At 42.0% G+C, this 27,636-nt stretch overlaps 1 protein-coding gene across 2 annotated transcripts; it reads left to right on the top strand.

The window, feature by feature from the left end:
• Positions 1-26,546, top strand: neurl1aa (neuralized E3 ubiquitin protein ligase 1Aa). 2 transcript variants are annotated; one of them, XM_029851042.1, is made up of 7 exons: positions 1-238; positions 7,550-7,800; positions 7,936-8,257; positions 16,388-17,116; positions 23,119-23,256; positions 23,686-23,952; positions 24,035-26,546. In XM_029851042.1, exons 1-6 carry the CDS (start codon positions 205-207, stop codon positions 23,925-23,927), a joined length of 1,716 nt encoding a protein of 571 aa, XP_029706902.1. In that variant the 5' UTR covers positions 1-204; the 3' UTR covers positions 23,928-23,952; positions 24,035-26,546. The 2 variants fall into 2 exon arrangements, with proteins under 2 accessions (XP_029706902.1, XP_003972181.1); XM_003972132.3 differs by having other exon boundaries at positions 23,686-26,546.
• The last annotated feature ends 1,090 nt before the right edge of the window (positions 26,547-27,636 follow it).

The raw sequence follows: 27,636 nt of genomic DNA, 5'->3' as shown, positions 1-27,636 counted from the left end.
GGTGGTGGTGGGGTTGCCTTCACGGACCTGTGCGCTCACTCGGAGGAGGTGTGCGTCACCGTGTTTTGCATCTCCGCGGAAGAGAGCGGCGCTGTTAATGCTGCTTTGGATGCGAACGCGTAAGCATGTCATGAGCGCTGGAGCGAGCACCGTGCGCGTCTCAATAATCCACACAGGCTCCTGGACGACCGTAGCAACCAAACAATGGGTGGGCAGATAACGCGAAATGCACTTTACGGTAAGAAATGGATGAAATGCGCGGTGCGATATTTAGGCCCATCTATGGATATTTAAATCTTTGGCGTTTTGGTCGACAGTCGCGGTTATCAGCAACCATATTGGCACCACAGCCTATATTCCTTTGTCACCGCTACGTCATTCCCTCAATTAGGACTGGCTTCTGGGGACGTGCTCCTGTGTTCATGTTGGATTGTATGAATCAACAAAGACAGGATGTTATCATATCTTTCACATGACCGAGTGACGTTCATGTGTCAGCTTCAATGAGGGGTGAATGGAAGTTGTGGGGTTTCCCCTCTGTGCTCGCTGCCTTTCGCCTTTCTTTCATTATTTACATGCGTGTCGGCAGCTGAGCCTCCAAAATCTATATATTGATTCCTTATGTGGTAACAGTGATCTTTATTCTCAATCTGAGACCATGAACAACCAGTTACAGTGGAAAATGCAGCAGTTAGTTTAATTTTGCCACGTTTCCATGAGCAAATATCTTTATTTCCAGTCTATTGTGTTTATGTGTACTTCATTGTGGCAGACCTGAGCCATATTAATCTAAATGTCCTCTCCAACCTCCTTTTCAGGTTGTATTTATTTATTTTTACTTTTTTTTCTTCAGCATCAATTCTGAATCCCATCTGCTTTTCCATAAATGCGTCGTGGCGGTGAACTTCAGGGAGCCGCTTCTGCATCCCTACAGCCTCTCCTGAGTTTGGCCACCTGATCATTCTAATTAAAGCCTTTAGATTAATCCCATTAGTTAAAGACCAACTAAGACAGCAGCAGGAGGGAAGAGCTTCGTTTTATTTTGGTCAAGGTCAAACCTGCTGCAAGGTGCTTTATTCACATGTGACCTGTTTACTAGCCGCCTGCCCAGGGTGTCAACATTAACCTGAATCAAGGCGAGGTTTTAATTTTAGCCTATTTTAAACATCACCGTCAACATGTTTAAACTGCTCACACAGTTGCAGCCCTAACTGGCAGTGCATGAACTGACCAGTTTTACAAGTTTTCGTTCCATGTTGCTGTTTTGTGTTTAGAGTAATAACTGTAATGGCGCGACTATTTCAAGACATCAATCACTTTTAGCGTAAACGTTGTTATTGTGCACTTTTCCTGACTTCGGTTGGAACCTTTAATTGCCCCTGGCAATAAGTGTGCAGAAGGTCATGTTGCACCTGCAGGTCTTGATTTATTGCCAATATACCTGAATTTGTCTGTGGATTTGAAAGAATTACAAGTTTAGGTTTGAACCAAAGATAAGAGGATTACTTTTGGATCCAAGTTTCCTACAATATAAAGTTTGCTTGTACTTTTACAAATTCTAGCAAAGCGAGGACATTTTGACTGGTCCTCAAAAGTCCAAAGGACTGTTTGAGGGGTAAGATTTGGTTAAGGGTAGACTTGGGTTTCATTTGGGATGTTAGAGTAGGCAGCTGGGTAATATATTGTGTTTATGGAAGTCCTGGAAGGCACTTGGTGATCTTTCTTTAATTCTGTTGCAATAAATATTTATACCACTTTCTTGTGCCGAGATCACTCTTGAAATATTCTGCCCACGCACAGCGCCCGTTTGCTTTAAGTAAACATATTTAAACATTGGAGGTTACTTTCTTTATTTAAGCCTCTTTGTTGCATCCATGTCAAATCCTTAAGTTCTTTATTGACTTTACGATCCAACGCACACTGTAGAATTTTACATGCCGGCTTAAGAGACGCCTAATAGGCAAAGCTTAAAGTGTAATAACACCATTCCTGTCTAGGACTGGTAAAATGTCTCCTTGGACAAAAGTCCATTAACTTCTCTTATTGGCCACTCAGCCCACCGCTGAACTGCTAAAGCCTCATTCTTCTCCAAAATCCAATCTTTTTTAGTCACTTTTGCAATTTTTGTGTGACATCAATGACAGCCAACTATTGTTAGATACTCCAATAATTATATATATATTTTTAAATCAAAATACACAATGAGCTACAAAATACAGGGTTCTCTGCTTGGTAATTATAATCAAATAAGTGTGAATCACTACACTGATTAAAGAGTGTCTGAAAAGTTTAATGCTAAGACTCAGTTATCATTTTGAATGACCTGTTATATCCCGGGGCGGGAAACAGACGGCACAATAGCCACTTAATTATAAAAGAAGAGCCTCTTAATTAACAGTGGAATCTAATGAAGCTTCTCGGTAGTCAAGTTAAGATAACACTTTGGCCCAATTAAAGAAATGATTGTTGCATTGAAGTAATTTTTGAGAACAAGGGTTGCTATGGTGACAGATAGCTAAGAATAGGAAAGCATTTATTTGTCTCTGGAGGGAAGAGCAACATATCCAAACGTTTCCTGTAGTTTTCTCCCCGGACTTCTTTTGCAATGTTGCCGAAATATGGAGAGTCAGTTATTGTGGCAGCTAAGGCTTCCAAACTAGCTCATCGCTGCAGGCTATATTTCTCAGGTGTGAAGCACCAGAACCAAAGTGCCTTCCTGGAGTTGGTTGCATAATCACGCCCGTTGAGTGTGTGGGAGCTCCACTTATATGCTCCCGATTGACTGAAAGTGGGCCAGTGTCTGAAGCTGCACAGGCTGGTTTGATGAAGCGTCTGACTGCATTTGAATTGCGTTCAATCTCCAAAATGGAAGCAAAGACTGGGCCAATGTGATGAACTGATGGTTGTAAAAAAAAAAAAAAGGGTCCTGACGTCCTTGAATCGGACAGGAACTCGTTCCCATCTTTTGCACGTGAGGGTATGAACTGGAAAGTGGTGGCGGTAATTAGGCATGGTCAGTTGCTGTGAACTGACACAAACACATGTCAGGCGGAATTGTTATGGGTGCGTTCCAGTCCCACTTTCTGCACCTTGTTTTGCCACCGGCGTGTTTGTGTGGAGCTCTCCCAAGGTCACCTTGAAGCCAGCGCCCACATCACGACCTCCAGTCAGCATTCACCTCCTGTCTGCTTCCAGTCAACACATGCTGCGCGTCACCTCTGCGGTCTCACCTTTCAGTACCAGGTCACGGCGGTGTGAATTATTCAGACCAATGATGAGATAAGCCTGCTGCGCGTCGTCCGCTCAGCAATGTGTCCATCTGCGGGTAATCCCACATTCCTCTTGCTCCATCATCACCTGAGTTAATTCAGCTGGGCTTTGAGATCCGATGCTCTCCTCTTTATTATGTTTACTGTTTTGGCCAGACCCTAATGTCTAAGACTACAAGAAGATTGTTTATTATGAAAATAACAACCTGGAAAGACTAAATAGTCCTCATTAACATATTCTGTATTAGCTCAAATCATTAATATTTCATAAGCCCCAGCTTGCGTTCTTGCTGGCCTCATGTTTGTGTGTTTATGACTCTGTACTCCATAGCGATGCATTCAGCATCAAAACTTTCTCCAGCTTTTCTGTGGAAGGCGCCCACCAAAGAGTTCATCAAGAGTTCAAACCTGCATACCACTACTGGATTGTAGAGAATATTTAAAATGTCCCCGCCTGCATTAAGTAGACTCGAGTTAGCTGAATCTTGCCTGTCCAGGAGAAAATGAGCAACTTCATTGATTGTGTTTTAAAGTCTTCTCCGCTTTCACCTGTCTCCATCTTTCCAAGCTGTTTTCTGTAAAGGAGTTTCTGACTTTGTCATGACCTATTTGGGAATTAAAGAGGTTTAGTAACATCAGACATTTGTGACCCAAAATGTTTGCAGCTAAACAGCAACCTGGATGTCAAAATGCTAAAGACTTCTTGGTCTGGAGATTGATGGAGGGTGGCGAAGCAGGCTGAAATTTTGCTTTTGAATTGAGAATATTCTGACTGGACTATTGTTGTCAGTGACATATTTGAAAATAACATGATTCTGTTATGTCTGGTGATGTCAGGGCCATTTGGTCAGGACTTTCTATACATTTCTAACATACTGCTCCTTTAACAGACTCTTTGCAGATTAATGACAGGTAAAAATGTCAGACTAGCAGTTTAGTGTCATTACCACATTAACTATCAAAGTCTCAGTGTTGTCAGCCAAAAGCATCTTTACTAGTTTTAATAAATAGTCCTAAATTGCACTATAGCTGAGTCAATATGGAAAAAACAAGTCATGCAACATTACTGGCCTAAACTCCGCGTGAATGGATCGATAGTTTTGACACGAGGTTGCCTAGCAGCCCATGAAGCCCTTTGCTGGTCACATGCATAATGACTGATGTGACGAGTATTCCCGGGTAGAATGGCAACGGTGGCTATCGTTACCATGACTGCCACAGTCTCCCTGAGTTACTCACAAACTACTAGGTTTCACAAGACGGGCCTGATTGTACATGTACAGGATGATGAGGAACTGTGAGATCAGTAGGATGAAATATAGCACCATGAAAAAAGCGCTACAGACTAGCTGAGAGATTGTGTCCGGCTGTTTAGCCAGCAATGTTGTGCTCACTGAACTGCATTTTAATAAACCCAAATTATAATGCGCATGATTAATGTTTCCTGTTATTTCATGATTCATTTCCCACTTGTGTTACATGAGTCTGAAATGCTATTTTGTCATGATCGGCGGGATTGAATGCTTCATCCACTCGCAGCAGTGTAAACATCGTTTAAATGTGCTTTATCATCACCCCCAGGGCTTGTTTGCAATGCTGCAAATAAGCTTCTGAGAACAAAATCAAACAACTTCAACGGCAAGAGTAGCATTTTCCACTGGTAGCGTCTGAGAAAGGGCAGATCCTTTACAGCAGTATGTAAAAATAACATGCATCTGTAATTTTTCCCCCCTTGAAATTCACCTTATCGTTGCATCTGACAGTAATTGCCTGTTTCAAAACGAGTACATTTAGAGGCTTTTGCAGGTCCGTGCAGATTCGCGGGTTCTGTTTTCCAAAATCCAGAGAAAACTCACGTAGGCAGTTTCAAACCTCGGAAGGAGTTTGAGAAATGGGTACATTATCTGGCTGGATGCTCTACAGCGACCTTTCATCTTTCTGGTGCTAAAAAATAAGTGGAGATGTAGGCCGGTGATAAACACTGTGTGTAAATATCGGCCAAGTTTTTCTTGTTTTGTACAGAGAAACCAGTTTGTGCTTCTGTCTTGCTCCAAGCCACAAACGTGTTATGCTAATGAGCTGCCAACTCAATATGGCTAACAGTTTTAATTGGAATATACAAGTGTCACTACCAGCACATTGAATGTAGGTTTTTGGTAGAATAAATGACGCTCAGATTGATATGAGTGCTGCAGCAGGCTCGCTCCAATTGGCCCAAATGCTCTCATTGGTTCAGATGCCTGATGACGCCCATTAACATCCCTCCCTAACCTATGTAGTTTGATTGTCAGTAGAAACTCGAACACCTATCCTTTTTAAATAAAACAACTCGCACATCAAATAGTTTTTGCATTCCTTCACAACTCTTCTTCACAACTCTTCTTCACAACTCTTCTTAACTTAACAACTAACAGAGTTGGCCTGTTGTGTTGTTGGGTGCTGACTATAAACTGGGCAAACCATGTCTTAAAATATCCCATTAATAAAAGGATTGGTTATCCAAGCGCCACTAATTTACACATATGTTTTGGCTATTTTGTGTAAATGAAGAAATTCAGCCTTATTGACAACAGACTGAATTCAAGACAGGATGGCGAATAATTGAATGCCAAACCTAGTATAATATAATATCTTTTTTTTCCTTTCTCTGTATTCTGGAAGCAGTAAATAAGTAGTAAATAATTAAGTCGTAAGTTATATTTTTTATATTAGTTTTTCTAATCATGCTGTCTTGAGTAGTAGGGGCAAAGGTGAAAGGGTCTCTCTCAGACAGGTAAAGACTCAAATCCCATTAAATCCCATGGAGCTACTTAGCAGTTTGCCCATTTGAGTTATTCTTGAAAATGTCCTTTAACTGCATTTAATGATGTGTTTCTTTACTTTTCATAAGAGTGATCCGAGATCCCAACTATACCACATTAACATTAATTAGCTCTGTGATCTATCCCCTTATTTTCATCTAGTCGTCATGTAAACTACATATAATTGATGCATAACCGATGTACACAAATCTTTTGTGGCGTCTACGTAAACAAACGGCATCTGCTCCATCCCCAGTGATGGCCACAGAGGGAAAGAGCGCACTGATCGGGACCTTTTGATATGAGAGGTTGCTAAGGAACATGAATTCACACATAGGGTCTCCTCTCTCTCTCTCTCTCTGTCTCTCCCCCTCTCTCTCCAGCAGCTGCGTCTCTTCAGAGCCCACTAATACATTCAGCTCAATCTGCCATGTGCACCACGTTCACCAACTGCTCTGCTGTGGCTTCACCTAAGACAAAGGGGCTCAGCGACGCCGTTAGGCCGTGGCCCAGATTGTAATGTAGACACGTTTACAAAACGGGAAAAACTCGAAGGGTCATTACTAGATAAATACAGAGACACGGGGGAGAATTTGGAGACAAAGAAATAGAGGGAACACAAAATTAGCTGTTGGGATTTTTTTTTTTTTTAGAACCTGCAGCATGGTCTTATCTGGTCTCCACAGGACAGCTGCCGCTGCCACAGTATTGGCTTTCATCTGTTTGTCCAACGGTCCTCTCACTCAGTCCAAAACACCATCATCTAAATATAGTTCGACATTCAATTTTAATACATTTCTGTTATTGAAGCATTATGGATCCTGCTCCAGCCATTCAGCGCACACTGGAAGACTCACGTAATGCTCCGGGGATAAAAGAAAGATCTGTCTTTTTGGCTGATTCGGTAGATTCTGCTGGTATATTATCTGCTGTCTCAGTATTTTAGTAGAATTATGCCTGAGTACACAGACAGCACTGGGAATATCATTTCAGTCAGTTATGCAACACATCTGGGAGACAGAGCTCAACCTCTAGTCCCAATAGATTGTCTCCTTGTCAGAGTTTACTTGGTCTTGCATTAAATCCTACCCTGGAAAAAGCAGGTTTACAAAGAAATGAGTGACAGCTCTTCACCAAAAGCTATCTTTGGTGATGGAATATAACATCCCTGTGCAGCAGATGACAGAATTCTTAACATCCTGTGTGACGCTTTTTTCCCCAGTATTTTTGTGTAGTCAATACAACTTTGGAAAGTTTAAACCCCTCCAATGTAGTTTTCCATGCATACATGTATCGTTCCTCCTATATTCAATACATTTATAACTCGTGATTTTAATGCTCATAAATAGCGAATACTAATAAACTCTACGTTTAGAGTCTACGTGCACAAAATTTAAAACTGAACCATCCGATCAGGGTGAATAAATCCAACCCATGTATTTTGGAGTGAAACTGACTTCCTGGTTTTGTCTCTGGCAGATTCTCTCGGTGGCCAGTTTCCAGCCACATCGCACCGATGTCACCACAAACCCAAGAGGTGCCTGCCGATCCAGTGTGGCACCATCGGTGGAGCCCTTCCCATCAGCCCACTTCTGTTCCATCCGAATGCCAAAGGATCCCAAATTGTCATGGATCTCACCCAGAAGACTGTCAAGAGGCAGGCCAGTTTCTGCAACGCCATCACCTTCACCAACAGGCCCGTAGCTGTGTATGAACAAGTCCGCCTCAAGGTATCATCCCTGCATCTTCGCTATTTACACAAAAGCGTTGCATTTACGTAAAATGTTTCAATATAATGTAACACGCCACAAATAATCATCTAAATATTTAAAATGACATTTATAAACTCTGTCACTTTTTCCAAGATTACTAAAAAGCAGTGCTGCTGGAGCGGGGCTTTACGCTTGGGCTTCACCTCCAAAGACCCCTCCAGGATAAACCCAGACAACCTGCCCAAGTACGCCTGCCCCGACCTGGTATCCCAGAATGGATTTTGGGCCAAGGCACTGCCTGAGGAGTTCTCCAACGAGGGCAACATTATTGCCTTTTGGGTTGACAAGAAGGGCCGAGTCTTCTACCGCATCAATGGCTCCAGTCCTATGCTGTTCTTCAGTGGGGTCCGAACAGCAGAGCCCATCTGGGCCCTTATCGATGTTTATGGCCTGACCCGTGGAGTCCAGCTGCTAGGTGAGGTGCCTGAAGTAGCATGAGAGGTGTTTATATCGATCAGTGAAAGTGACATTATCTTTTTATCGTTAACGTTTTGTCTACAAGAAGCCTTTTAATGTTAAACATGATGCAGGTTTTGGTTTTTAGAAAAAATAAAGATTCTTTTCCTACCTCACTATATCAACACCAAGGATGCGACATCAGTCTTTAGTTTGTTACTCAAGCCAAAATTGCTCCTAATGCACGTGTCAGTGGTGTGTGAAAGTGTGGGAATGATTATCTTCACTGATGGGCAAATGATCTCTACCACTGGTGTGTGAATGTGAGCACTTACGCTGGTCAAGACAGCTGAAACTAATGCATAAATCTATTTAATTTTACCTTTCACAGACCAAACTGCACTTACTGCAGGAATGCACTCAATATTTACAATAAACTGAGAATGAGCAACAGTGCGTTCTTGGAAAAAAATGTTCCTCCAAATGGACACAAAACTTGTGGCTCCACTAATATTGTCATTTTCAAGCAGCTTGCATGTCTTACGCTGAAAGGACAGACGGGTCTAAGACAGAATAATTGTATCCAGCTTAGGATAATACTGTTACAAATAAGACAAACAAATTAGTGAAATTTAAACATTGTTGCGTAAATGTTAAAATTCACATACAAAGATACAAAAGGATTTAACAGACTTCTACACAGCAGTTTTGCAAAAAAAATCCAAAACCCTCAAAACATGTTTTGCAGGCATTATCAAACTATGCTAGGTCACTTAGCCTACATACCAGAATAGCATAGCACAGGAGTGTGTGGCCTAGGCTTTGATTCTAGAGAATGTATACAGACGTTTTCCCTAGAGAGTCAATGCTGTCATCCCTTCTGGTGCTTTAAAAATAGATCAGGGGTCACATGGCCTGTAGATAGCACATTTGGCTGTAACTCTGTACCGCAATGATTGACACTGGTATCTCCAGGCTGCTGTGGGCGGCTGCTAAGAAAGGAGCCCATATGCATCACTCCGCTCAGTCTATGTTTTATTTTCATATCTAGCTCTGCTTCAGGTCTGTTATAGAGAAGCAGTTTTGTAATATATTCTTTGCAAGATTATCATGTATCGTGTGGGGGGAAAAAAACAACAACTTTGGGAAAGTTCCTTTTTTATTAACATGTTTTTCCAACTGTAAGCGCAAGCTTGAACCACCCTTGATTAGTGCCACGAGACAAGATAAGGTCCGTACAGTATCCACATAGTAGAAAATGCAAAGTAGTTATAAAAGTTGTGCAGAAAAAGTGAGAATATCGCGTTGATTCGGCCGGCAGTGCCGAGCACTCCAAGGATTGCTTTTATTGAAGTGTCTGCAGCGCATTTCTATGAAAGATATAGAATCTCTTTAGAATGCTACTCGAAGTAGAATTTCATTTTAAAGCTTAGCTTCAATAATTTCTGCTATCTTTTTACAGTCAGGCTGCATGTAGAGCAGTATTCCTATGCCTTAGGCAGCCAATCAGCCCGCAGTAAGACCGAGTAGAGGCTGTTCAGAGGGTAGAACGCTACAGTAGGTCCAGACAGAAATACGTCATCTAGACAAGACTTCGTTCTTTGCGACACTGAAAGGCCAGCGGTGTCAACTCTGTGCATCAAGTTTCTGTGTGCAATGGTCCATGATCCTCAGATAAGCCTTTAGGCTTTTACATCAGAGGTCTTTCCCTGCATTCCCTCCTGTTGTCATTTAAGGAGGTGCGTTATTTATTACACAGGCGAGAAAGCTTTTAACAATTAAATAGCCTTTTTCTATCAACAGATCGATTTGTTGTTCCTAAGGATGCTTTTGTCACAATGTTTTATGACTCCATTTTAGTTCATATAATATCCTTTTTCTTATTATCTTTTAAATCTAGTCCCTGAGCTTATTTACTCTGGCATTCTACCAGTAACATTTATATTCACCCCATTTCAACTGATTTCTGTTTTTGAGAAATCATTTAGATTAATTCGATTCATTCATTGGACAAGTTTCGCAAATTACGGTAATACTGGAGAGAACATTAGCAATTGTGAAGCAATTGCATTGTTCTCTGGGGCTGTGTAATTATGTGCAATTATAACTATACTATTTCTAAGCGCAACCAATCACACTTAACATAAAAATGAAAGTTTTTAGAAACAGTAGGGAAAGAAGTCTTGATGCTAGTTTCTTTTGTTTGATGTTTGAAGTCCAAATAGCAAAATAGCAAACCCTTGTCAGTTTGGGATAAGGCCAAGATAACTGGAACCCAAACTGGGAATGGGCTCAGCCAGACATAGAAAACAGTGTTAAGGCAAGGGGTACAGCACAGAGGGGATTTACAGGAGTTTCATTAATACAAAGGTTTGATAGATAAGTCGCATCGAAGGCATTTCATTAGACTTGAGGTTCAAAATAAAAGGCATCACGCATAAGATCGACATTAAAGTTCTGTATCATTCACCAATGTTAGTCTGAGAAAGACAAGCCCACACAACCATGAAAAAGAATTCATTATTAGCCAACAGCTAATGACAGTGCGTAGGGACGATTATTTACGTCGTCGAAGGCAGGGACCTCCACATTCAATCAACACGACTCGACTCTTGTTTCTTGTTGGAAATGTGGTTCCGACATGGTCATGGTTCAAGTATTGCCCCAGTGATGCAAATGGTATTGGTTTGATCCTGGAACATGGCATGTCAATATATCCTTGAGCAAGACAATGAACCCCAAAATAGCTCCCCAAGCTGTATCTTGCGAGTGCGTAAGTGTTTTGAGTGGTCAAAGTTGCATAGAAAAGCACTTGATGAACTCTATTTTCTAGTCTGTGTAGACTAGCATCCTTTTCTTCATTTCCCTGATGAAAGACATTAATATCTAGCAACAAACAAGTGGGTGAACGCAGTGGGTGTACAAGCTACATTCTTCTTTCATGACAAATAATAGAAATGGTTATATAACAAACTTTGCTTTTAAGAAATTATTCAAATCTATTTGGGGAAAGTTGCTTCACCCACTTTCCAATCTGGTGATGAAGCTGTAGATGAAGAAATAATGGGAATGCCATGAGACTCAGAAATATATTCAGCACACAGCGCTGTAACATCACTCTTCAATGCCTAAGGCAGCAGGTTATTCACCTCACCTGGCCTTGAACTGTGAAAAAATGATATTGTGCAAGGTTTGGCGGGATAATCTGGAAGGCAAGCTCAAGCTGTTCCCGAAGGCTTGAAATCCAACAAGCCATAAAAGGGACTTTAATAGATACCCTTATCCTGGTCACCGAGGATAACTGTCAGTCTTGTTGCTACCCGCGCATTTTTGGGAAGAAAGCTGAGTAACTGAGCAGCAGCAGCTGTGGCGAAGCCTCCGGGACTCCGATTTTTGTGAGTCGCTGGAGCTTTAATCAAGAGGGAACCTCCGTAGGACTTGCCTGAAGGACAAGAGAATGAAGTCTGATTGTGGACTGCTATCGCCACTGACCAGACTGCCAATCTCGCTGTCACCTCAAAGAGACAAAACAATTGTTCCTTCCAAAACTGGAACATGGGACGTCTCAGCATTTCACCTGGGAAATGTATTTACACCCCGTCCGCCCTGATGGGCCTGATGGACCTTCCACAGGTGCTGAACAATCCCTCTGGGTTTTTTTTTTAAAAACACAACCTTTAGTATTTGCTGTCATGCTCGTCTGCTCACATTGTCATTAAACACTCCACCTTTGAGTCAATTCGAGCAAATGTTGTAAACGGTAAACTGACAGTGAACCAAGGATTAAATCAAGCTAATCCAAAACTCACAATCAATCAGAGACAAATGAACAAAATGCCATTTTTAAAGTAGACCCAGATCCACTCCTGGGATCCATCTGGAGTGAGTCACAATCTTCGTTCTAACATTTCTCATTGCTCGGCTCGCTGAAGAGACGGACCAGAGCGTCCGAGACCCGATGACCATCTGTGAATGATGAACATTTGTTTGCAGTGCAATTTTGACGGACAGAGTTTTATTTGGCAGGATTCTGCGCCGCAAAAAAAATAGCATTTTATGAATCCTACCGCTCCAAACAGACCCCTCCATACCAGTTATATAACGTCTTTTTGTGAATATTGTTATTTTCCCATTTATTTAGAAAACACAGATTTAAAGCAGCAAAATCTTTCAAACATACAAAGTAAATTTGGCAGTTTTGTGTGTCTTGGCTGCAGATCGTCCGTATTACCTTAAAGGTTGTCGGTCAGGCAGCTCAAAGGCCAAAAAGAACAAACTTGTTCTGTATGATTTGGCAGCAACTTCTCAGTGAGTGGGCCTTGGCTGGACACACAAATACACACAATTTTCTCTTAAAGGAGGCAGATCAGAAGACATTCTTAAAATTTTTTATCAGGATATAATCAACACAGAACACTTTTAATGAGGGTAAACTAGAGGTAAAAAGTCAAGATTTGTACAGAGTCCTGTTTTCCAAACTTTCTCTGTAATGTTTTCTAAAATGAAATCATGTTTCAGAACCTGGGAACATTCGTTAAAATATCCGATCCTGTTGTCTCAAAACTAATGCCAGGAGAACTTTATCCATACGCATCCATTGAAAGAGACATTAATCACACCACCATAAAGAAATATTCTAAAATAAGGCAGCCAGGCCAAGTCATTAGCCTGTCTATTCCATCTTTGGTTCCATTTGCTCAGTTTGGCATTTCAGCTGTTTACAATAACACTGTCATCAATTAAACATCTTTAAGGGCAAAGAAAATAAAGCCACATAAATGGCACTTTTTAGCCCACAATAACAGTAATATATCATATATGTCTATGGGTACATGATTGGAAATATATATAAGGGTAAATTGTGTTGACTTTTAGGGAATAAGTGGCCATAAATAACCCTGAATTGCCAGAACCACAGACCTCATTTCATCAGCTTCAGCTACAGAAATGAGAACCGCAAAATGCAGAATACTATTTCATAAAGATGAACAGACTCATTTCCCTCTTATGCCATTGTTGTTTACCTTCCAGTGCATTCTGGGTAATTCTTGGCCACATCTGGTGGGCCAACGCTTTATTGTTGGCCTTTTCTACGCAGAGAGAACGAGATGGAGGCATCTCTCAGAATGCAGACAGAAATGAGGACAATCAGATGGGTGAGGGGGAGGGAGTGGAACAACGTTTCACGTGTTTGTAGGGCGATTCCCCGCCAGTGGCAAACAAGCAAGGGAGAACGTTTACTGTGTCGAGCTCGTCTTTCTGTTTAGTCAATAAATCAGTGAATTACTGATTACTTATTATACAACAATATTTGCTAAACCTTGTAGAAGTGCTTTACGTTGGAACGTTGCTGCAGATTTCCTGTGCATAAAAGCACACGAAAACTTTGACACCAAGCTCACAAAGCTAGATTTTTGTGCGCTTATAAACAGTCTGTTTACTTTTGCCTCATCGGCTTTTTCGCTTTCTTAGCATTTTCCAAGGGTTCAGCTAAGATCTATAAGATGAAAAAGAGTGAATCCTCATTTCAAATTGCCGCCCATTCCATCTCAGGCCAGAATAGCCATCTGTCTGTGGCCACGCCCACACGCACAGCATGAGCAATTCAAACTAATCACCTACCACACTTGTCTGTCTGCAGGTGGATCCTGTAGAATATTCTCAACAGAAGTCTCCTCAAGATGAGGAAGAGAGAAATCTGGTTTCAGTTTTTTAGAATATATCTGTATGAGTGTGATTGATTAGTAATCGTGATAAATTAAATGAGCATTTGTATTAAACAGTAAGTACGATGTCACTAGACTGTGAGAGATGGTTTTCCAATGGTGTGCACAACCCTGGATGCAAAACTGGTCCAAAAGAAGTGTGACCCTCTTTGAAAAGCTAGCCCCACAGCTGCATAGGCCATGGACTCATTACAACGTTTCTGTCCACAAGAAGTAAGCACACACATGGGCACACAGACTGCTCTCAAGTAGAATTGAGGCCTCACCCAATAGGATCTGTGAGCAGTAGTAAAAAAGATTGTAAACAAAGGGACTGCAACGGCTAACGTCACAGGTGCACCGAGATTAGCGGGCAGCTGCTGCTGAGATCACATTGAGTGCACAGAAATATACACAAGCTTTTTCTCATCCTTTGGAACTCATCTGCAGGTCCTTTCACTCTTTCCATCTGTCCTTCAAGCTATCGAAAAGTGCAGCGGGGTGCTGGCCTCGCTGGCGTTTGATGAACAAAGGCGTCATAAGTGAAAAGTGAACACAAGCCAGTGCGTGTTTGAAATTATTCCTCCTTGAAAACTCAAAAAAGTTCGTTTGAAAAGGAATATAAAACCCTCTTGGAAACCTTTAGAAAACGCTGAGAAAAACCCAGCTTAAATGTTCTAGAGAAAGAAATTTGGGCGAGTTTCGGAAAGATACTCCCGAACGCTTTTCAGTAAAAGTCCAGGTCACTCGAAATACCATATTTAAATAGCTGTTCATTAATTGCTGGAAGAAGCAGGGTTGCCATAACAGATATACTGTCTGAGCCTCAACATCAGACCTTCTGAGGAGACGTTGGAGGTAAACCGAAGAGCTGTAGTTCAGCAGGTGTAGCTGGATCTGTGATTCTGGGATGAAAAGGTCTGTGTTACTGTTGAAACATCTCAAGAGAAACCTACTTCCGTATGTACTGAATAAAAAAGTTCCGGAGTTCACTCCAGGCTTTTTTAACTTAAGTAAAAAAAACAAAAGTGTTGCGAACTTCTGACACAGATGATATTTAAAGTCAGATAATGTTGCTGTCTGGCCCTATTTCTTATTACTAAATAAGAAAACAGTAACTTACCTGACTTATCCTATACAGGTTATGACAACAACCCATAACTTTCAAAAATGGTAACAAATAAATCGAAATGGTTATAAACAAACACATGCTACATTGCTACACAGAATTGTACATCAACCTGCCTGGGTTTGCTTGTTAGCTTTTTACAGCAAGTTTCTATTTTGGGGAAGATACCGTTTGAAACGGTAAGACCAAAGCGCACTGCCTGTGGAAAGGCTGTGGAAAGAAAATCCAATTTTCATTTAACCTTAAACTTGGTAGTTTTCTGTGTTATTAAAAGGAGACCTGCCCTGTCTCTGGACATTTTCATATTAAATCTGTTGTTGAGAAACATCTAGTCTTTACTCTTGCTGTGCCGTTGTTGTCTTTTTCATGTGGGAGGTCATCACAAGGGGCTTGTTTGCTCGGTTGTCTCTGCTCCAGTTTACAGTCGGAGGTGGGCTGCGCCTCCTAGAGCCTCGCTAATTGAAGCTAAGAGGTTTATCAGAGTCAGGCTTTCTGGTCCCAGTCAGATAATGGGGGCCAGAGATGACAAGGACTAGAGAGGCTCTTTAGTCCGGAAGCTGCCTTCCACCCTCCATCATCCCCCATTCCTCCTCTAATTTGGACTGATGATGGTCTCTGGGTATTTCAGAAGAACAAGAGGTGGTTTTTTTCGCTCTCTCTTTCTGCATCTTGTTTTCAGTTCTACCCAATACACCCAACTAGATGGCCCACTCAGGGTAACGATGTCAGGCTAATTTTACCCACATCAGGGGGTTACAGGGAGAGAGCAGGGCTCATGCAGGAGTGGTATTTTCAGCATCCATGTCAAAATATTGGATGAGACTGTTAGCAGTCACGGGGCAGCTAGCTAGGCTTGAAACCTGCTGTTGTGTTCTTGTGTGTTGCTGAATCATGTTAGCATTTAAAGTGGTGCTCATTAGAACATAACACCTTGAGTATGATTGGATTTGTTTAGATGTGATCCTTGCAGGGTAAACCTGATCAAATATCATTTAACAACTACATTTTTAATTCTTTCTTTCAATTAGTTTAGTTATTTTTAACAAGGTATTGAACAAGGTAGATCCTACCACTTATATTGCTTTCTTTAAGAATAAGTATTTAAAGGGAAATGCTTGGTTTGAATATGTAGGGTGAACATATGTACATTGTGTTTTTAGCTTTAGATTTAGGGGCCAATTTTCTTGTTCATTCATCAGTATCTTGGTGTTTGAGGAGCAGCAGATTCAACCCTTCTAAGAATGTGACTCAGATGACTGCGCTGGAATTAACGGCTCTTCTTTCCTGTCCTGATCCCAATTGTCTCCCCTTTCAGAGAGCGAGATTGTTCCTCCCGACTGCCTCCGTCCGCGCTCTTTCACCACGCTGCGCCCCTCTTCTCTACGACACGAGGCCAACGACTCCCGCCTGTCAGTCAGCCTGTGTGACCTCAACCTGCAGCAGGATGATGGACGTCCCATCCACGCTCAGTCCCACCGTCACACCCTCCATTTGGCCTCGGCCTCGTCCTCCTCTTCTTGTCCCATACCGCAGAACTCCCTTAACTCCCAGCAGTCCTCTTTGCTCCCATCCTCCCTGGAGAGTGACCTCCACTTCCACCAGCTTCGTGGCGCTCACATCAAGACGCTCGATGAGCAGACGGTGGCGCGTTCTGAGCATGCACGAGAAGAACGCACCCTAGTGTTCACCAACCGGCCCTTAAACACCGGGGAGATGGTCTTCATCAAAGTCACCAAGTCCAGTCCATCCCGCTCGGGCTCGTTGTCATATGGAGTGACTTCCTGTGATCCGGCAGTGCTTCGTCCCAGCGACCTGCCTTACAACCCAGAGGCTCTGGTGGACAGGAAGGAGTTTTGGGCGGTGTGCCGAGTACCCACTCCCCTCCAAAGCAGTGACATCCTGGGCTTCTTGGTCAACCAAGAAGGGGAGGTCATCCTCAGCCACAACGGCACCAACGTGGGCATGCAAGTGTGCGTGGATAACTCGCGCCCACTCTGGATGTTCTTTGGTCTACACGGGGCTGTGACTCAGCTGAGGATTCTGGGTAAGCACAAAATGGCCTCAGACAACACTTGAACTAATCAATTTTACATTTAATTATTTTGGTATTCTGAGATTTTGCTTTAAAGACCAAAGGCCATCAAAAAACAAGTGAATACTAAGAAAATATAATAGTTTTAGTTGAAGATTTTGGATTGTTTCATCTAAACCTGATTAATCTTTTTCTGTGAAATGGTAAAAGGACAGTTATATCGGTTATAATGAGGGCAAAATCGTCTTTTTCACTGGCGGATTGGAGTTTAGAGCGGACATAGAATAAAAAAGCAATTTAGGGAATATGATTGTGATTCAGATTTAGCATAAAATGAGATTTCATTCTGTTTAAATCGTGGCCTAATGCACCAGAATGTATTACGCTGTTTTATGTGCTTCTGGAGGCAGGAGCACTTTCTCTTTTCCTGGCTGCATGCTTTATGTAGTGAAAAATCCCACTTGAAAGACTAATTTGTTGGGGATATAACACCCATTTAGTCTGGTGATGTATCCCAGGTCAGGGACATGCTGATCAGTATATTGATCTTCGTCCGGCTGGCAGAGCACAAGAGAGACCTCCCACCACTGCGCTTAATTCAATTACGGTCTAGGGTTGAACTCCATTTGTGCAGTGTTGCACAAGTGTTGATCGCTCTGACATATGTCAATGGAGGCAAACAACAACCCCCAGTCAGAAAACCCCGACCGGCCAGCTCATAACCAGCAAAGGGTCAATAATTATAATCAGAGAGGCATTTTGTTGCTTTGTTTATGGCAGTATTCACAGCAGACAGGAAGCATCTATAACACAGCCAGTGAGGGAGACAGAGAAGTGAGCCCTCTTGTCACGCAGAGGGGAAAAAAGATACAGGAAGTGAGGTAGGGAGAGGCTGCAGGCTTTGACCTGCACACAGCAGAGACAAGATGTGGACACTCACACTGTCAGCAGTGAGCCAAACCACCTGAGGTGTGTTTACCCTTTTCTAAAAGGCTATTAATAACACGGGGAGCAGGGAAGGCTCCACCTCATTTCATCACACGGGGCATATTGTGGACACTCCAGGATATCACTTTCCACAGGTCTTCAGCCACATAGACCTGAATTTTGAGCAGCTATTTCTAAATAAAGTGGGGTTTTTTGGGGTTTTTTTAAATGTCATAACTTTTCTGGTATTAAGAGCCAAAAAGAAGACATTTTTTCAAAGTAACAATAAGTGGAGGTTTACAGAGATGGATGGATGGATGGATGGATGGATGGATGGATGGATGGATGGATGGATGGACGGACGGATGGATGGACGGATGGATGGACGGATGGATGGACGGATGGACAGTGTGTCCATTCTTTTGTCATTTGAAAGACATTTGCGTGCAGCAGCTGCTGTCACCGTGATGTGTTCAGACCTCTGTGTTTGTCTTTCAGCTGCTCTCCAGGTGTGTTTTGTGGTGGAAACATGATGTTTGATGATGTTTGTTAGTGTTCCATTACACTGTTCCATTCGGCGCATCTACCTCTGCATCATAATATCGGTGATCCCAACGTCTTTAGACATTTTTGTTGATGATATTGCATGTCTTCCTCTTCACAGTCACAAACAAGGCAGAACATATGTCCCCGTCTTCCTGCCCTCCCCACAGTAGCCTTAAAATCAAACTGCTTTTTTTCTATATGCTGTGCATTTTTATATTCGCCCTGTGCGCGCTAAGGTTGGGAGTGAAGAGGCAACATGTCAGCTTTAAAATGCAAAGTGCCGTCAGTGCTTGCTGCCTTTCGTTAATTCAGGTTTTTAAGTGGCACGAAAAACAGCAGCCGCCTCTCAGAGGTGTCACGAGTGTTTGTCTGTGGAGGAAAAAACATCTTCAAATACATCCTGCTTTTCTTCAGAGACAGGAGAGGAAAAGGAAGCAGAGGTGGGGGGGGGGGGGGTATGTCACCGTGGAAGAACATCAACCTTTAACTGCAGTGAGAGACCTAGACAGGTTTAAACTATAAAAACTAGAAAGGTGCCACATCACTTCAAAAACTCTTTTTTTCCCATGTCATGCGAGGACATTTGCTGTTCACTCTGGACTAGCGTCCTTATCGATTGACCCACTTGTGTTTTTACTGACAAGAAAGTAACATGACAGCCCTGTCAGCACAGATTAGAGGGGGTGCCAATACTCTGTGGATCAATGGATAGAGACTATCAGAGATCAGATCACCAAAACAGAGCTGCCATCCATGGAGGAGCTCAATGTCCAGCACTGCAGGAAGACGGCCAATCGGATTAGAGTAGACCCTCGGCACCCCGGTAACAGTCTGTTCCAGCTGCTTCCATGTGTTTGACGGCATCAGGGCTGGTGCTGCCAGACACCCACCCATTTCAGAGTAGATCCCTTAGAAAAGAATCATCTGTCCATTCTAGCTGAATAAGGAAGCACGTCTTGTGCTGCCAATGCAAGTTTCCATTGATCGGTTTGTGTTGGGAGCTTTGGTTTCAGTTGGATTCCCACATGTCCTTCACCTGGGACGTAGTACATCGACTATTCTACTGGACCACTGATCCACAGGGGTGGAACAGACCGATCACTTTTAAACAAACCCTTCAATACACAAATTAATTAATTAATACACAAACCTCCACAGTATTCACGCTCAAACAGAATCATCAGGTTAGTTCAGGTCAGCTGTAGCTGCTCAGACATGTTAATTATGGTAATGAATTCGTAACAATGCTTCAGTAATGGCGTTGAAAGCGATGATTATTTTAATATTCAAATTCAATGCCTGGTTTTCTATGTTAAAATCAATACAGACAAATAATGTTGTTATACAGCCAAGGGATTCTGGCATCACAATATTTACTTTATCTGTAAACTTGTATTCATGGCTGAAAAGGAAGAGGCTGATGATGGACAGGTGGACAGGACAGGACGCTTTGGACCTTTCGGCCGTGTGAAGCATGGAGACAAAACAATCATCCAGTGACCCACTTCACACGTGTTATAGATCCAATCACTGTGTCAGAACATTCACACTCAACGCCACCCACACACTCGTGCACATCTGTTTTGCCCACTTCTGTTATAGTTCATTTTTTCTGTTTTTCCAACTTTTATCTTCCTGGGTTTTATTACAGATCCTCCTAAAAAAGTCTGAAACGTTCACACAGCAAAGACTTCTGGGGGACACGTGCTCGTCCACAAAGAATTGCAGTCATTTGTGTTCACTTTTTGCACATGAGGCCATTAACAACATTTTTTTCGAGCAATAATTGCACCCTTTCTGCATATTTCCATAGAACAAACACCACTGAGTTGGACTCAGAGTAGAGATTAAGAGATATAAATTGCACACACTTAATGTAAGACTTGTGGTTTTTCTGTTTCATTAAACATCCCAGAATATAAATCCTTTCATTTTTGCTCTGCATATGCAAGTTCTGACAACACGTGTTCTCCCTGTAAAAGTGCTCTTTTGCCTAATGTGATCATAGGGAACAAAAAGACTGTTAACGTTTTATGCAGCTTTAAACCTTTTCTCTCTTCCAATCCAAACAAAAACGGGGAGCTTAAGTGCACATTTGTCCCGATGGTGCCTCAGAAGACAGTATTCTCTACTCTTAAATTAAGAGCCACCCATTTTCACATGCTTGGTATTTGAGAATAGCATTTCACGAAATAAATGTTAATGTCTGATCGCTGGGTGCTCTCCCTCTCCTTGAATTTGCTTTCCTTCTTTAAGATGTGTGAAAGGAACAAAACGAGCAACAAACATAATGTATGAGTGATGACATTTTCAATAACATGCACTTATACATAATTTAAATGCACGGCCGGAAAAGAAATGGGAAGAAGTGCTTTGGCTTGTACAATAACCACAAAGAAACTATATTGTATGTACAAAAAATATTTTTCATCCTTTTCCATCCTGTTAAGGGCGTGATGCACACAATCATTTCAATGCATATAAATGCACTTTATATAGCTGCTGGTGGATGGATGGATGGATGGGTGGATGGATGGATGGATGGATGGATGGATGGATGGATGGATGGACGGATGGATGGATGGACGGATGGATGGACGGACGGATGGACGGATGGACAGTGGGGATATGACAGCTGCCCACACAGCTCACTATTTAATCTAATGATGAGTGGCGGGATCAGAGGTGGCCATGGCAGATTCTGTCTCAGCTGCCTGAGAGGGGAGGTGCCCACGTGCCAGTGGGATTAACAGGGAGAGATGAATTGGGGGGATGGGTGAGATGGGAGGGACATGGAGAGAAAGAGGATTCACTTCCACGGTAGAGCAGTCAGGGGTGGAGCTGGAGGAAGTCTAGTCCCATTTAGCTTTTTTACAGCACGTAGCCTAGACATCTCGTCTTCTTTATTATTACATAAAATCATAAAACCCATTAGGGGCACAATGTCGCAACATTCCCAGGGTCCACATACATAGGGCCAATGTGAATATTTGCTATGTAATTCTTAGAGACTATAAGATGGATGGATGGATGTAATTTAGCTATGGATCTTTTATTTTCCCTGAAGAAATCTGGAAGTTTTTTTTTTTTACCTAATATTAAATACTCATACAAGCTCTTTTTAAATCAGGGTCAGCCCAGACATTGCTGTTGTGAAGTCATGCTCTGGTGGATTCAGCGCCCATTCCACAGTTCTTGTTATTTCAATTCGATTTTATCTTTGCACATTGAGTGTGAAGGAAGCGGTTGGCTGAATAGACACTGTCCGTATTCTTTTCCCAGCAGTTGGATTGCTTCATTATGGAAATATTCCGCCGTTCTGTAGAACTGAAGAACACACAGGAGGAGATTGCACATTCTATTAAACAGGTCATAGTTAGGGTTGGGGGGGTACTATTGTGGTACTCATGCATAAAACACCAGTGGTGGGGTGGTCTTCAATAAGCGTATGGCTTCTAGTTTCTATACATGGACACGATGCTGTCTTCACATATGGCTCAGGAGGGCCATGATATCATTGGTGCTCCTTCCTAACAATGCATGGCTTTTGGTGACCTGTTACATCATGCTACACACTGTACATACAACACAAATCAACAGACTCCCTTGAAAGCACCGTGACAGTATGCAGACAAAGGAAAGTCCTGGCTAATACCAGCATGGACTCCTGATATAGATACAGTAAGTGAACCGGCAACTCGCCAGCTGAAACAAGAGTGCTGCCTTTAAAGCTGACAGTTGTATGTCATTTTCCACATTCCACGGCTCGGAATTAGCTCGGCTCTGAGTCCAACAGGCCGCAGGAATGCAACGAGACGTTCAGAAGCGTGCGCCCCGTATATGAACGTTATTAATCAGATTGTGAACTTGGTTTCAAAGATAGTCTGTTTAAAGAAGAATTCAAAGACAGAACAATTCAAGACACTATGAGGTGCAGAGAGCAATCAATTTGTGTAATTACGATAATCTGCATTTACAGTGAGCAGCAGCAGTTCTTTAAGGGAATTCTTTTGATGTGGATGTGAAGAAGAGAACTGATGATGTCAGCAAGCACTCGTAGTAAAATCTGTTAACCTCTTGGCTGGATAAACAACCTTTGGCGGCCGAATCACTAAAAGTCTTCTTAATGAAAACCTTTTTTTCCTTGGGAAGCTTCGATTTGCACCATTTTTAACCCAACGTAGCAAATAAAGCCCTCTTGCTACAGTCTGGTGATACATGTTGGTAAATTGAAACTCTTCATAGCCAGTGTTGTACTTCTGTTCTGTTTGGACCTGGAAACCTTGAGCCTGACGGTTGTTATATGTGGACACTTGGACACTTCTTGGAATTTCAGTTTGTTACTTTGTCCATAAGGGTGTGGGAGTGGGATAGAAAGAAAGGTGACAGCTCTCTTTTGAAAAGCACTTGCTCTAGTTTAGCGTCAAGAAAAAAAAAAAAAAAAATTCAGTTATTGATGTCTTCAGTCTCCAGCTAGCCAGAGAGATGCACTATAGTAAGTTATTCCAACTGTGATTGTAGATGTCGTTGTCTTTAACTAGGTTCCACCCATCTCACCACATCCAACCCCAGCTCACCGTCTTCATCCCCGCACACGCCCAGTGTCCTGGGTAGCGGCAGTTCAGAGCCGGTACTGAACGGAGGACTTTGCTCTGCAGCTTACTGCAGCTCAGCAGAGGGTAGGTACACCCAAAACGCAGAATCCATCATGGGATCCTGGGTAACACTGAGATCTAGAAACTTTTCAACCATTTTATTACATAAATCAGTTTTTGGTGTCATTTAAGGGATCCAAAGGTACTGCAGATGCCAGATTATCGTTGATAAATTGCATTTATTTTCTTTTTCTTGATTTTGTTGGGTGGGAGGAATAATTAAGGATGTTTTTTTCATAACTATTTATGGCTGTGGTTTTCAAAGTTTCTCTTTTTCATCTTCACGGTGGCCACGCAGATCACTAAAATCGCTCCGGGCGCTTTAGTTCTTCTGTATTTAGTCGATCCGTCTTGATTCTCTTGGTGTCGCCATTCCATCAGGGCTCCATCTGTGATTTGAAACTAAAGAAGGTCCTTTGAACTCACTGTGCACGTACCATCTGTTTCGCACAGGAACAAACCCCAATTCACCAATCAGCCTGCCCAAGTCACCAACGTTCCCTTCAGGCCGCGGACCTTGGTCTGACGAGTGCTCTATTTGCTACGAGAATGCGGTGGACACCGTCATCTACGCTTGCGGGCACATGTGTCTGTGTTACACCTGTGGCCTCAAACTCAAGAAAATGTCCAATGCCTGCTGTCCTATCTGCAGAAGACAGATCAAAGACATTATCAAGACGTACCGCAGCACGTAAAGTTGGACCACCTCGGCAACAACAGGTCAGGGTTCAGAAACGTGAGCTCTGCTTCTTCTACCACTCAATAAATATTGATTAGGTTTGTTGTCTGACCTTTTCCAAAGCTGACGTGTATTGGCTGTAGATGGCGATGCCATGGCAGGAGTTTACAACCAGAACTTTTTAAACCTGGAGAGCATTCTATCTGTTTGAAAGGATCTCAGAAGACATCCAGGGAGACGGATGAATTTTATGGGTGTCTTGAGCTGCGTTGAACCGTTGCTGTGAACGCTTCGTTTTGAGGACAAAAGTGCTAAAAGGAAGAAGACATTTGACATTTGGCATCACAGCACAGCACCAGATGGTTGAGGGTCAGCTAGCGTCTGTCTTTCTCAGAATGATACAGGACAAATCAGATCTCTGTGGTTGTCGTGGTAACTATCAATGAGTGATGTGCTTAGAGATCTCAGGCAGCGCTGAGTAGTGTAGTATCAGCTTAGTATAAACTAATGTACCTTTACGGTGGTGCAAATGTTTGTGGTATTTTTCTTGGTGTTCTAGCTAGCTGTTTGCTCTGCAATGTAAATGGTTGCACTCAAATCAGCTTTGTCCTCTTAGAAAAGCCCTAAAATTGACAGGAGGATGATGCAGTCGAGTCATTTGTAAACTCCCTCCAGCAAATTATATCTGAAATGGAATGGTAAGTAAAGTAAGAAAGTTATTTGGATGTCCTCAGGGTCAGCAGAACATGTGTGCTATTTTCCCAGACCTTAATTACACACGTACACAGTGTGCATTAAAATGAGATGACAGATATTAGACTAAAAAGAAATCATACAATACTAGAAACCGCCACTAGAGGCGCTCATCTAATTTTAGCACACGGCATAATTCCATATGTTCCAATTGACATTTGTAAACCAAGCTTTTGACAAAAGATTTAATGGCATTACAGTAGTGTAACATTTCAGCCTGCATAATTTGGAAATTATCAGACTGATGTTGCACCTGTAAATAACATACATACAAGACAACAACTTGCCTTAACCCACAGAAGGTCCCTCTATTTTACGTCTTTTCCTGTGAATGTATTGCAATCAAACAACCAAATAATTTTACAATACTAATAATGCTGTTGTATGGTACAGCCTGTTCACTCAGAGAAAGAAAAAGCACACAATTTTCACGTTATTTTTGTAATCAAACCTCCTGACATTTTCAAGTTTTTGTGGCAGGCCTTTCACCAGCAGCAACGATATTTTCCAGGAATCAGCTCAGGGGCAGGGCTCTAAAATCATTTATATTTTCAATATTTGTATAATTCCTGTTGCATCATCTGATCCTTAGATGCCTCAGTACTTCCTCAGATCTTCCTCCGTCCTTGTAAATACGCACACTCGGCAGAATCCCCAATTGGTCTAAGCCCAGAGGCGTTTTCACTCCCTTTTTTCTGCAGTCAAACATCTCCATTTGATAGATAATCAGAAAATGGGGCTCAAACCTTGTCTGCTGCTATTATATTTGCTGTCCTTTCTGAGCAAATGCTTATTTTCACACGTCCCGCCTCTTATATTCCAGATTACGCTACTGCTTAAAGTGTTAATTTACATTTGAATGTTAAATTGTACATTTAGAGAGAAATTTAATTGGTGTGCTTGATTTAGAAAAAAACTCAAAAAAAACAACAAAAATATTTCTTGACTTTGTTTTGCCAGCTGATTATAATTGGAAGACCTGAGTTGTCTTTATTTCCTGTTTTTAAAAAAACAAAACAAAAAAAACAAAACAAAACAATGAAATATTAAATAAATGTATTCAGACGCGACGGTTGGCTGCTCGTACCTGGCAGCAATAATCCACTGCAGTAAACAATCACATCTTCAGTGCTTTCGGGCGCAAGGTATGAACTTTTTCTTCTGAATTTAGGTGTTTTTATTTGTGTTTTATCTTGTGTTTGAGCCTGTATTAGAGCCTCGACCACCTATACCAGTTTTCTATCTCCATATATTCTGGAAGCCATCTCTGGATGGTTAATAGTCATGTCACTTTATCAAGCTTCTGATTGTAATCTTGTCTGTTTAGGCCAGTTGCTCTGTGACTCTGCACACGTTGACCAAGTTAAGTGTGTGTGTGTGTGCGCGTGTGTGTTAGAGAAATTGGACTTTTACACTTTTACAGCTTTTGATTCATAAGCATATGAATTTATTTGATGTGACGCAGAGAGCCATGCAGTTGATCTACACACCCAGACACGGTGACATTTTCATTTTTAATCAAGCTCCTCCGACGTCACTGTAATGTTTTATTTATTTGTTCATCAAGGACGTGTGGACTGCATCCTTCTTTTTTATGAGCATCATTTCAGTGTGTGTGTGTGTGTGTGGTCAGTACAGATCAGAGTTGAATTCTCTTTCGACTTTTCCTTGCGCATGCGTAATCCGCTGACGTGCGTGAGCACGGGGACCATCAGTAGACGAGCACCAGGGATGCTGTTAGTGTTCACGTAGAGCAACATGTATGGGTAGAGATTTGGCACCCGTGTTTAAGTCTTTCCTTTCTCCTTTCTTTGAAACTACTTGTGAGCTTTGTTCCATGTGAGTCGAGTGATTGTGGACAATAAACATCTTTGGAAACTCATTTGTTTGTTGAATCATTGGAATGAGATTAAGAGCTGTGCTGCAGATGGCTACAATATTCCCATTTTACTTGTGCTTAGTCATTATTAGCTTTATTTATCAGCCTTATTTTAAGTTATTAATTTGGTGGGAACATTCTATTAAAGGATGGAGTTAAAGTACATTTTTTTGTTTTACTGAGCAGCTCTACAGGACATAAACTAGAGCATCCACACGGACATCAACATGTTGAGAGAAAGAGAATGACATTGAAAAACATGTTATGCGATTACTTTTAATAAACAAAATCCTGCAGATGATACCAGAAAGATCCTTGACGCAACCTCGTCATTTGGTTCACTTCGTCATCACCTTTGACAATAAGACCTGGAGGCGGACAGTCGGGTCACAACAGATCTAATGTGATGTCCCCAAGAACTAAAAAGAGTATTAATATCTTGAATGGAATAATCCAGTGTCATAATCCATTATCAGAAAAGATTGATATTTCAGACATGGTTCTTTGGTGTTCATACCCGGTCTGGTTTTAGCTGTGCTGTATTATAACAAAAGCGGCTGATAATGGATCTTCAGGGTGCAGTCTGTGTCACTGCACATAAAGGAAGTACCTAAGCGGTGTATCCAGATGAAAATGTTCCTGTGATTCAAATTAGCGCTCATGTTGTCTGGAAGAGGCGCCAGTCTGAAACGACACCGGCTCAAGAGCCCCGCCTAGTGGCCAAGGGCCGGTATGGACGCACGGCAAGGCCTGTGTTCTAACATCAGGTTCTGCAGGGTCGTGTTTAAATGAAAACAGCACTAATCAATTCTTTTGAAAGTCTGTAGTAAGCACTTTAACAGCGTTTCCCTCGCAGGTATGCAGCTGTTTCCAATTCATGAAAAAGAAAACCAGTTCACGATCGTGGCGTTTCCAGGTTTGGAACTAAAAAATAGGAGCGTGCCAAATCCTGCAATTGCTGTTTGGCTGTGAAACTAAATATAGATTAAATTTGTCAGATAAACTACGGTATATAGGGATGTATTTTCCCTTTTTATGCTTCAGTTCAGCAGGTCTTTAGTGTCTGTCAAAAAAGTCCGGCTCATTTATCTGT

This window comes from Takifugu rubripes, chromosome 17 (genome assembly GCF_901000725.2).
Source record: "Takifugu rubripes chromosome 17, fTakRub1.2, whole genome shotgun sequence".
NCBI lineage: Eukaryota > Metazoa > Chordata > Actinopteri > Tetraodontiformes > Tetraodontidae > Takifugu > Takifugu rubripes.
Note: the sequence above shows the minus strand (reverse complement) of the source record. Positions and strands in the feature narration are given on the sequence as shown.